Raw genomic sequence first — 12,500 nt, 5'->3', positions numbered from 1 at the left:
AAATAAGTATCAGTTACGCAGTGGGATCAATATAATCCACTAACCCCTCCCACAAAGTTTCAAGCCTTGTGTCTGTTGTAGAAAGCATTGTTTTACCTCTCAGAGGACTCAATCTTGTTTGCTCTGGTAGATTCTGTGAGAGCGGACAGCATCCTGTTGTCAGAGGTCTCACAAAGTCTCTTTCCGGACATTATAAGCTTTGATATTTGGTTGTTAATTATCAACATCCATGTACCAATCTCAAAATCCTAGCTGTCTTCAACATCGTAGTTTTTTGGGCTTGCTCTGCTCTCATGTCAATTCCGATTTCTCTGACATATTTCTCGAACTTGGTTGTTAGTGCTCCGTGTGCCCCTATAACGACTGGAATGACAGACACTCTCCTCGTAGTCCACATTCTTGGGATTTCACCTTTTGTAGTCTGTATTTTTCAATCTTTTCTAGTTTTTTTTGTCACTTATGTGGGCATCTCCGGGTATTGCAATATCTATAATATTGATTTCCCTTTTTCCCTTTTTCCCTTTATCTACCACAATATCTGGTCTCCGAGCCTCGATTAGGGAGTCACATTGGATTGTAAACACTCCCACAATATCTTATATTCCTTGTTTTGTCAACTCCTTCTGGTTCATGTTAGTACAATTTCTGTACTCTTCTCAGGCCATACTTTTCACATAGCTTCCCGTGGACGAACTTGGCCACGTTATCGTGCCTCCTTTTGTAGTGCTGATCTCTTGAGATTTTACAACTAGCTATATTGCTTATTACTTCCGCCTTAGCGAAGGCGGAGGTATTGTTTTCAGTCGTGTTTGTTTGTTTATTTGGAGAGCGGTGGGTTCATTTTTAGTATTCTCGTTTGTGAGAGCAGTCGAGTTTATTTCAGATATTCTCATTTTAAAAATCATCTCTGGCTAATCGTCGAGAGGACGTCGGTGTTTCCTTGGCGGAGGTTTGCCCTCTCTGAGTGCTCTTGTTTTAATAATTATTTTTATGCAATTCCTAATAATATCTAATTATGAAAATGGGATTATTTTAAATATCGAATAGCTAGGAGGATCTATAAGAGTAAAATAGTTATCAAAGGGATCTATAGGTAAATAAATTGGTTGACAAACAGTGGTCTAGTTGATGTCAACGAATTTTTCGTGCATAACTTATGTAGTAATTAGTTGCTGCCCAGTTGGTCGTTTTGCCAAATTACACCTGGCTGACATTGTAAATATTCTTTAAGCTCAAAACTAAACGCATAGGCACGGCTGTCTTAGCAGGAGACACTATTAGTCTCTCTCTCTCTTTCTGTCTCTGTCTTTGCACATCTGTGGGTGGGTGTGTTTGTGTGTGTGTTTGTGTGTGGGAGGGGTGTTCGGCATTTATAAGAGGTACGTGACTTGATTCCCGTGGCTGATACTGTTCATATATTTTATCTTACGTCGTACTTGTAAGTACTATACAAGCTTATATCATATACAATCTTGACGTTTACTATATATATATATATATATATATATATATATATATATATATATATATATATATATAGGGTAGCGAATATTTATAGAAATTTCACTACTAGTGGCCTAGCTTATATAAAAAGTCAATAGACAACATATTCTCAATATAAAATAGTGTACATTTAAGCAGAAGAGAAGTTAACTTTAACAGGTAATTTTACACGCTAGAAGAAGCAGTCAAAACGACCGAAACCACATGTAAGAGCAATTTCGAAAGGAATGAAAAATAAAAACTTTCACCTTGTTATTTTTTTACGATTATACCTAGGTTTCAAATTTTTTTAGCAAATAAAATAATTTGATAGTCGAAATTCTCAACAGTAACCGTGCCATAACATTAATATATAATTTAGAGACAAATAACATGTGTCTCATCATTACATGTTATAGTTTTTTCAAATTCACCGCGCAAGCGCAGTTTCAGTCGGCAGTAAATGAAAAATGCCGAAAAGCTAAAATCATATACGTAAAATATATAGGGTAGCGAATATTTATAGAAATTTCACTACCAGTGGCCTAGCATGTATAAAAGGTCAATAACCAACATATTTTCAATATAAAATAGTGTACATTTAAATACAAGATAAATTACTTTTAACAGGTAATTTTACACGCTTTTGACTGCTTCTTCTAGCGTGTAAAATTACCTGTTAAAGGTAATTTCTCTTGTGTTTAAAAGACTAATAACTAATGTAGGATAACATTTTTTTCGAAAAAAAATTTTATCAATGGCCAGCATATTAAAAAATACCTTTAAAGGTTAAATTTATAAATAACTTATAAAATAAGGGCAAAAGAAAAATTCTAATGCCAAATATGCCGAAAAAAAGACAAAATTGTCAATAACCATTATAATTTATGCGTCTCGAAACAAGCCGATAGAAATTTCTAAAAGATCCGTTATTACCGTATTGGTCCCAATTTCGGGGTTAATTCGTAAGAATTTTCCCCTCCTCAGCGATAAATACGTAAGACATAAATGAAATACTTACTCATACCCATGGAAAAAGCAAGCACTAAGTAAGTATTTCATTTATGTCTTACGTATTTATCGCTGAGGAGGGGAAAATTCTTATGAATTAACCCCGAAATTGGGACCAATACGGTAATAACGGATCTTTTAGAAATTTCTATCGGCTTGTTTCGAGACGCATAAATTGTAATGGTTATTGACATTTTTGTCTTTTTTCGGCGTATTTGGCATTAGAATTTTTCTTTTGCCCTTATTTTGTAAGTTATATATATATATATATATATATATATATATATATATATATATATATATATATATGTACATTTATATATATATGTTGGAATCTTAGCTTTTAGGGTAAAGCTTCTAAATGGGATGTTTTAAGTTGTAATGTTACATTGGTTTAAACAGTAGTATGGCCACATGGTTTACAGTTAACACGAGTTTGAGTTTTTGTAGACAATGATGCAAGTCTTTCGTGTTTCATGTACATCAAATATATATATATTTAATAACTGTATCACACACACCCATATATATATACAAGCTTGTTACCTGTAAGGAAATTCCACGATAGAAAATAATCTCTCTCTGTCTGTTTTTCTTGCCTTCTCCCTCTTTGATATACATATATACGGATATATTTTCGTTAAAATTCTTTCCGGGATACCTCATATCTTGTGCTTATTGTACATATGAACTACATTGCCATTACACAGGTTTAGCATTAAATTGTGAAGATGAACTTTTTCCCACTCGTTTGCAAAGTATAGGTTAGCATCTTCTGCCTTTGTCATTTTTGGATGACAATCACGTGTTGGTGTGCAATTCACTTTGTTTCGCATTTATTGCACACCATTTTCTTCTCCTATAGCTGACCCATAGTTAAAATGTCTGTATTACTAGCAACATAGGGAAATAGGTTACTGTGGTGCAAAAATCTGTGCATAAGATGTATTTAAATTTGCTTGTGAAAATGTTATTGCTTTTAAAAGTGCAAAAGTTTGTTATCTTGATTACATATTTTTACCTTTTGGATCTTTGGGGATATGTCCTGTTTGGGGTTTCGTGTTCAGATGTCTGACAGTATTATTATTTTTTAAGTAGTCTTCCCGCATCAAATGCGAAAGAGCGTAAAAAATAATTTTTTATTTCTTTATATAGACGACGCTTTACATAAAGAACATTTTTGCACATAGTTTCACATGGCGGTGGAAGCACATCCAATCAGAATAAATGAATAAATTTCAATGACTAGCAAAATCTGAGGAAATACCACGCTAGAAGAATATTTGTCTCTCTCTCTCTCATATGTGTATGCGTGTGTTATGTGTGTGTTGTACGTGTATGTGTGTGTAACAGCGTGCGCGTGCGCGTATATATATATATGTGTATGTGTGTATGTATTTATGTACGTATGTGCGTATGTGTGTGTGTGTGTATACGGATATTCTTGCTAAAGTTCTATTTGCCTACCTACAGAAAATTTATAGTATAAGGTTATAATATAAACTGCATGAATTTCATCCATATTTTGCAATGTATGTATGTATGCATGTATGTATGTATGTATGTATGTATGTATGTATGTATCTATGTATCTATCTATCTATCTATCTATCTATCTATCTATCTATCTATCTATCTATCTATCTATCTATCTATATATTATATATATATATATATATATATATATATATATATATTTAAATATATAAATACATACACAAATACTGACAAACATAAATATATACATATCTATAATACTCATACAGAAGATATTAGTTTCGTGTTTGGTTCGTGTAGCAAACTAACATTTCAACTAATAGTGCCATCTTTTTGTATATACTAAGGCACACTACAAAAATATGTCAAACAAACGCAGTGAGATGAGAGAGGGGGAGGAGAGGGAGGGAGAAAGAGGAAGAGAGTGTGAGAGATGATGAGAGAATGAGATAACCAATGACTCAGTGACGTCGCAAACTTTGTTACGTATTTATTATATTCTTCATTCTTCCCTTCCAATATCTCTTTCATTCTTCAAACTCTATACTTTGCGCTTTTACGCTTGCATGTTTATTTTAAACTATCACTTTTACGTAGACTCCCACTTCTTAGGATAATTTCTCTATCTATCTATCTATCTATCTATCTATCTATCTATCTATCTATCTATCTATCTATCTATCTATCTATATATATATATATATATATAAAGAAATGAAAAAAATGCTGACAAATAATTTAAGTAATTTAAGTAATTTAATTAGGTGAAGTTCTTTTTACCGGTTGCGCATTTGTTATGCTTATCAAAAGATATTTTTTAAAGAGAGATTAGAGTTCCTTTCTGATAGATTTTTCCTAATAAGAGGAAAAAATCTACTCTAAATATCTTTTGATAAGCATAACAAATGCGCAACCGGTTACTTAAATTACTTAAATTACTTAAATTATTTTGTCAGCATTTTCTTCATTTCCTTTTTATATATCACAACTCGTGTTCCACATCTCCTTTTTTAAATATATATATATATATATATATATATATATATCTTTGTTTCTCTATCTCTGTCTCTCTCTATCTCTCTATCTCTCTTACTTACTCTTCCATTACGGCTCCAGGCTAATTTTATCTCTTTATTCACACTCCAACTTTTTGACATTTCACCACCACTTATACCACCACTATTTGTCATTATCATCTCTTACTTTTATCTCCTGCTTTCTCTTTTTTTCTTCTTCATTGATTCCACAATTTTTCATTCTTGTTCCCTCAGAATCAGTCTGTTTTGTCTAACTCTCTCTGTGTTTGTTTCTCATTAAAGTGACACTGGGGTAAAATATACGAAGCCCAGTATACCATCAGGACTATCCGTCCAATAAGGGTACACTAGGCACATGCATCACAGCCATATGTGTGCAACATGGTGATCTCATATCAAGATAAACAGCGCATGACCTTGCAGGTGGGGCCCAGTTAGAATTTTCTTCTGGTCGAGTAGCTCATCCCGCTCAAAAGGTCCCTGAATAAGGATTGTTTAAGGATGTTGAACGAACCACCCATGTTTCCAAAGGTGAATTAGCCAAACCTCTAAGAATTCCTTTCAACACACGGCTATGATGCTCCCCTACTACTTCTGCTCGTGGTCAGAGATGCACATATCGTCAGCCACTAAGGGAAATGGTCAAGTGGTTAAGGTCAAATAACTGACAAGCAAATCTGTGGTATTGAGCAAAATATTTACTGTAGCCCATCTTTTATACAAAAACAAATCAATGTACATGATAGCACTTCCAATCAGTTAAGATCAGCAGCCATGAGAGCCACTGCCTGGTACTGGATCGGGGCATTTATTATTATTATAACAATCAACCCACAGACTGAACCCAAACATATAAAGGGCAACCTAACACTGTAAAAATTTGCAATTTGCCAAAGAAAACCGGTCCATAGCATAACTTCGAAGTCACTGTCAATCTTCTTCGTGTGTAAATAAATATATATCATATTAAAAGGCGGCGAGCTGGCAGAAACGTTAGCACGCCGGGCGAAATGTTTAGCGGTATTTCGTCTGCCGCTACGTTCTGAGTTCAAATTCCGCCCAGGTCGACTTCGCCTTTCGTCCTTTCGGGGTCGATAAATTAAGTACCAGCAACGCACTGGAGTCGATGTAATCGACTTAATCCGTTTGTCTGTCCTTGTTTGTCCTCTCTGTGTTTAGCCCCTTGTGGGTAGTAAAGAAATAGGTATTTCGTCTGCCGTTACGTTCTGAGTTCAAATTCCGCCGAGGTCGACTTTGCCTTTCGTCCTTTCGGGGTCGATAAATTAAGTACCAGCAACGCACTGGGGTCGATGTAATCGACTTAATCCGTTTGTCTGTCCTTGTTTGTCCCCTCTATGTTTAGCCCCTTGTGGGCAAAAAAGAAATATATATATATCATATTAATGTTCATTTCGTTTTCGTTGCAGTTTACACTTATATACAAAGTCGTTTCTACCGGTCCCCAGAGGTAATTTTAGGTATTCCATACACGAGCCAAATTGATATCTGGAGTTTTGGTTGTATTCTTGCTGAGCTCTATACCGGTTATCCTCTGTTCCCTGGTGAGAATGAGGTTGAACAGCTGGCCTGTATAATGGAAGTATTCAGTTTACCGGAAGAAAACTTTCTAAATAAAGCAACGAGGAAAAGATTATTTTTTGGTGAGTTCCTTGATAAAGACGACGGTAAAGTATTGAATCTGTTTCATTGATTTATTATTTTTTTAAACTTTTGATTTTGAATATTTTGATGAATGGCTCATCTTCAACATTTACGTATTGATTATATAATTCATTTTTAAATGGTTTGGTCAGGTTGAGGAGCTATGTCCCTAGTTTTCGCAGGTCCCCTGTAGCCAATGAAATCGATGCGGTTGATGTCTCATATGAATAACTGCTACAGTAAAAGAAAGACAGGAGGTTTTTTCGCAGAGAAGTTACGTTCCAAGAAGGAAATAAAGAACATAATAGTTAGCGAAGCGCTGGGAGTGTGTGGACGAAATACCGACTACAAAAGACGAAGTGAGTGAGTGAGTGAAGCGTGTCGGAGTGGAAGTGGTTTGAGATCGCCCGAAAAACGGAGACCACCGCTTTCGGGCATTAAATATCATATCTAGGACTACATTAGCCAAAATTTCCCTTCCTTTTCAATACGGTAGGTTGCAGTTTGCAGAAAAAATTGGATAAAATATTTCTAGTAGATCGAGAGACAAAGTAGATGCTTTTCCAGTGAATTCGTATGGAGTAACCTCTTATTCGAAATTATTAGATTTGCTGTCATTCATACGATTTAACTAAACAGCCAAGATTATTAATGTAATTTTAACTCTACAGTTATTTTAAATATTTTTGTGTTGCTGTTGTTTCAGTTGCTTGGCATCGGATCAGTGTTATTTGAGAAGACCTATACTCAAAGTCGTTCTAGTCATGAACATCGAGCAATTTTTCATTCACGATGTGCCTAGAATTACATTGCCCAACGTGCTTTCCCCTTTTACTAAGACAATAACGGATTGCTCGAGAAAGATTTAGCTATTATTTCTAGCTGGTTGAGCAGCCATACATGAACGTAGAAGCTACTTCGTTGGTTTAAGTATATTTTATGCGTACAATGTAGGTAAATTAGCCTAAGCAAAGGCAGCGAATTGGAAGAGTGGTCACTAGAACGTTGGTTAGAATACAACACTGTATTCTTTGTACTCTTTGTACTTCAAGTTCCAATTATATCGATGTCCACTTTGTCTTTAATCCCTTTCTAGGTTGATATGAAAAGTACTAGTTTAGTGCGATAAGCTGGTTGGCGGAATAACTAGAAAGCAGGGCAGAATGCAATGTTTCATCCGAGTATTTTCATTCTGACAACAACGCCAACAACACTGGCGCTAAGCTGTATCAACCCAAGTTGGCAGTCTTTCCCCTGTGATAAACTTCGGTGGAATGGGGAGAGAAAACATGCAAAAAGGGGCAACTGCGCATACATGTGTAGATGTATGGTCAATATTAACTGACAGAGGTGCGAGCTTAGATATAACCTAAGCTACTGACGATGGTAACCTTTCAGAGGTTCTCTGAGATTCAATATACTTGAACGTATTAGTATATTTTCATACACTGAAGTGAGTAAGAAAGAGATTGTAGCCTGATAAGAGAAAGCGGGTCCTTCACTTGATGAAGGATTCCTGTCCGAAACGTGTCAGTTTCTTCTTTCTCGTTTCGATAATTGAAAAAGTATTCGTCTTATCTTCAGACTCAAAAGGAAATCCAAGATCTACGACAAACAGTAAAGGCAAGAAACGGCGCGTGGGCGGCAAAGAATTGCAGCAAGTTATTAAAACAGGAGATTACAATTTTCTTAACTTCATCAGAAGCTGTTTACAGTATGAGCATACTTTTATTTGTTTCCTTTTCACACACACACACACACACACACACACACACACACACACACACACACACACACACACACACACACACACCACATACAACAACAAACCATAACATCTGAAGCAGTAGAAAGTTTAATCATCAATCGTAATTCCATAATTGAAAAGTTTCCAAAGAAATAAATGTACATGATTTTTCATTATACATATTTTAGATACGTGTGCGTGCGTTCGTGTGTGTGTGCGTGCGTGTGTGCGTGCGTGCGTGCGTGTGTGCGTGCGTGCTACAGATTAACCATTAGTATTTTAATATAAAAGATATTAGGCATTAAGTACTAATTTGAGAGATTGAAAACCATCTAGCAATGTCAAAGACACGAACGACATCTACATTACCTATCACCGATTGTGTTACTGAGTCTGAACTGTGCAATAGCTGAGTGATAAAAATTACATATATGTATAGGACACTTCATTTATTTTTGTTCAGTTTGTATCACTGAGAGATAATGGATGTGGTATTCTAGGAAACCTTTCTTCCGATGCACTGTCATGTTCTCCAAATTTACACTATACTCTTTTACTCTTTTACTTGTTTCAATCATTTGACTGTGGCCATGCTGGAGCACCGCCTTTAGTCGATCGAGCAAATCGACCCCAGGACTTATTCTTTGTAAGCCTAGTACTTATTCTATCGGTCTCTTTTGCCGAACAACTAAGTTACGGGGATGTAAACACACTAGTATCGGTTGTCAAGCGATGTTGGGGGGACAAATACAGACACACAAACATATACACACACGTATATACGACGGACTTCTTTCAGTTTCCATCTACCAAATCCATTCACAAGGCTTTGGTCGGTCCGAGACTATAGTAGAAGACACTTGCCCAAGGTGCCATGCAGTGGGACTGAACCTTGAACCATGTGGTTCGTAAGCAAGCTACTTACCACACAGCCACTCCTACTATAGAAAAAGATGTTTAAATGTTTCGACCCTACAGGATTATTTTATTAGCGTAAAGAATAATTTTAAGCATCTAAGATTACATCTTGTGTTCGTACTAATAGAAAATTTCTTGTGTCATTGAACTTTATAGTTGGGATCCTGAAGAGAGAATGACACCGGATGAGGCAATGCGGCACGAATGGATTCGAGATTCAGTAAATGTAAACAAAGTACGAAATAATAGAACGAACAGTAAGTTTTGATGCCGTGAGTCTTCATATATGTCTCTTATTATGTGTTTCTATCACCTTGTGACTCGTCATCGTGTATCATAATCTCCTTGTACAACTGTGGCCCTGTGTCTGCCATCATATGTCTCTGCGACTAGTATCATTGCTTTCAGGTTTCGTTTCTCTCATTTGATCTTTTCCTTTTGAACGGCACATGTCAACACAATTTCTAGTTAACTAAGCACTTTAAAACTTCGTATACTGGTAGAATGTATCAAAATAAAACATTTTTCTTCTCTTGGCTTTCTTGATAAAATTGTAATTCGTTTGTTTAACGTAGTTTAATTTTTCGAATTTTAACCAATGAATCGCCTCTAATTGAGCTAAAATCATTTGCTGCGTCTAAAACTGAGACAACATCCTGTCACTAACCATAAACCTCACCCTAACCCTAACCCTAAATTTTTATTTTTTTAATTGTTAAATTAATTTAATTGTTACACGTGTAAAAAAAACGGAAGGCTAAAACGAAAGCAATGGAAAATAATTTAAACAATTAACAAAATAATTCTATAATTTTATACACACGCTTTCCGTAACACACGCTTTCTGTATACGTACGGAAAGCGTGTGTATAAAATTATAGAATTATTTTGTTAATTGTTTAAATTATTTTCCATTGCTTTCGTTTTAGCCTTCCGTTTTTTTTACACGCGTAACAAATAAATTAATTCTATAATTTTATACACACGCTTTCCGTAACACACGCTTTCTGTATACGTACGGAAAGCGTGTGTATAAAATTATAGAATTATTTTGTTAATTGTTTAAATTATTTTCCATTGCTTTCGTTTTAGCCTTCCGTTTTTTTTACACGCGTAGCAAATAAATTAATTCTATAATTTTATACACACGCTTTCCGTAACACACGCTTTCTGTATACGTACGGAAAGCGTGTGTATAAAATTATGGAATTATTTTGTTAATTGTTTAAATTATTTTCCATTGCTTTCGTTTTAGCCTTCGGTTTTTTTTACACGCGTAACAAATAAATTAATTCTATAATTTTATACACACGCTTTCCGTAACACACGCTTTCTGTATACGTACGGAAAGCGTGTGTATAAAATTATAGAATTATTTTGTTTGTTAATTGTTTAAATTATTTTCCATTGCATTCGTTTTAGCCTTCCGTTTTTTTTTTACACGCGTAACAATTAAATTAATTTAACAATTAAGGAAATAAAAATTTAGGGTTAGGGTTAGGGTGAGGTTTATGATTAGTGACAGTATGTTGTCTCAGTTTTAGACGCAGCAAATGATTTTTGCTCAATTAGAGGCGATTCATTGGTTAAAATTCGAAAAATTAAACTACGTTAAACAAACGAATTACAATTTTATCAAGAAAGCCAAGAGAAAAAATGTTTTATTTTGACACATTCTACCAGTATACGAAGTTTTAAAGTGCTTAGTTAACTAGAAATTGTGTTGACATGTGCCGTTCAAAAGGAAAAGATCCCTCTCATTTAATGTTTCTGTCTTCAAGTGTTTTTATCGCCTTGTGTGTCCTTCTATTCTTTTCTACCACCCTTTGTCATCATGTATTTTTCAGCGTTTTCCCTTTTGCTCTGTATCTGGTATCATGTGTCTCAACCTGCATTTCTGTCATCCTGTGTCACTATCACTCAGTATCACTGTCACCCTTGTATCTTTCTCATCATTATGTCTCACTGTACCTTTTGTCTGTATCCCTCAGTATCTCTCTCGCTCCGTTTCTCTATCGAACCGTGTCTTGATGGCTCCACATTCATATTATCTCTGTCAGTATTTCTTCGTACTTTGCCCTCCCCCACGCCCCTGTGCCTCTGTGACTATGTGTATTCACCTCCCTGTGTTTATATCACTTTGCATTTCCGTTACACTGCATTTCAGTCGACGTGTAACTCTGTCACCCTGTATCTTTGTCTCCTCGTAACTCTGTCGTCATGCGTCCCTGTTACACTGTCTTTATCTCACTCTGTCTCTGTCAGTCAATTCCTCCGTCACCTGTGTACCCGTGCACTCTGTGTCTTTGTCACACAGCATATCTATCACACCGTGTCGCTCTCAATCTATATTTGTATCACATTGTGTCTTTGTCTTCCTTGTGTCTCTGTAGTCCTGTGTATCTATCACCATGTGTCTGCACCAACTTGTATCTTTGTCACACTCTTTTTCAATTGTCCAATACCTGTATCACACTGTGTCTTTGTTTCTCTATGTCTGTACCACCATGTGTCTCTGTCATCTTGTGTCTGTCAGTCTTTGCCTGTATTGCAATGTGTCGCTGCCACTATGTAGCTCTGTAACCGCTTGTCAGTTCCTCCTGGTGTCTTTGTTACCCTGTGTCTGTATCACATGATGTCTCTCTGACACTGAATCCTAATCGAATTGTGTCTCAGCTGACCCGTCTCTTTATCTCCCTATTCCTCTTGACCCTGTGTCTCTGTCGTGCTTTTATATTCTTGTGTCTAGGTTCACTGTCTTCGGAAAACTTTAAATACTTTTTAAGTGGTTTATATATATTTTTTTGTGGGTTAATTTATAGTAAATTTATGTCAAAGAATTAAGTACCGAAAGTAATTGTTAAAAGGTTAGAATATTTTAGCTCCTTCTTCCGTAAAGCGCACGCAACAATTTCAATTTCAGCAAAAATCAAACATGAGAAAGAAAGAAGAAGAAATATACCACCAAAAGGAATAACTACTGGTTTCGTTATGCAAAAGGGTAAGCGAAATCAGCCTTGTTCACTCCAAGGCCTCCTTTACTTTCGAGTTATCCTTAATTATATATGACTTTGTTTGCGTAAAATAAAGTTCGATTTTACATCCTATGAACGCATATGATTGATTTTCGATTAACACATCGGCCT

The 12,500-nt window shown here is 35.6% G+C and overlaps 1 protein-coding gene across 1 annotated transcript in view; it reads left to right on the top strand.

The window, feature by feature from the left end:
• The window catches only part of LOC115215734 (dual specificity tyrosine-phosphorylation-regulated kinase 4), a 164,727-nt gene that overhangs the window by 149,503 nt on the left and 2,724 nt on the right, over positions 1 to 12,500 (top strand). Inside the window, exons 10-13 of the mRNA XM_036505978.1 lie at positions 6,455 to 6,688; positions 8,274 to 8,403; positions 9,511 to 9,611; positions 12,278 to 12,355. Coding sequence (XP_036361871.1) covers positions 6,455 to 6,688; positions 8,274 to 8,403; positions 9,511 to 9,611; positions 12,278 to 12,355 — 543 coding nt within the window. The remainder of the gene's footprint in view (positions 1 to 6,454; positions 6,689 to 8,273; positions 8,404 to 9,510; positions 9,612 to 12,277; positions 12,356 to 12,500) is intronic.

This window comes from Octopus sinensis, linkage group LG9, assembly GCF_006345805.1.
Source record: "Octopus sinensis linkage group LG9, ASM634580v1, whole genome shotgun sequence".
Taxonomy (NCBI): Eukaryota; Metazoa; Mollusca; class Cephalopoda; order Octopoda; family Octopodidae; genus Octopus; species Octopus sinensis.
Note: the sequence above shows the minus strand (reverse complement) of the source record. Positions and strands in the feature narration are given on the sequence as shown.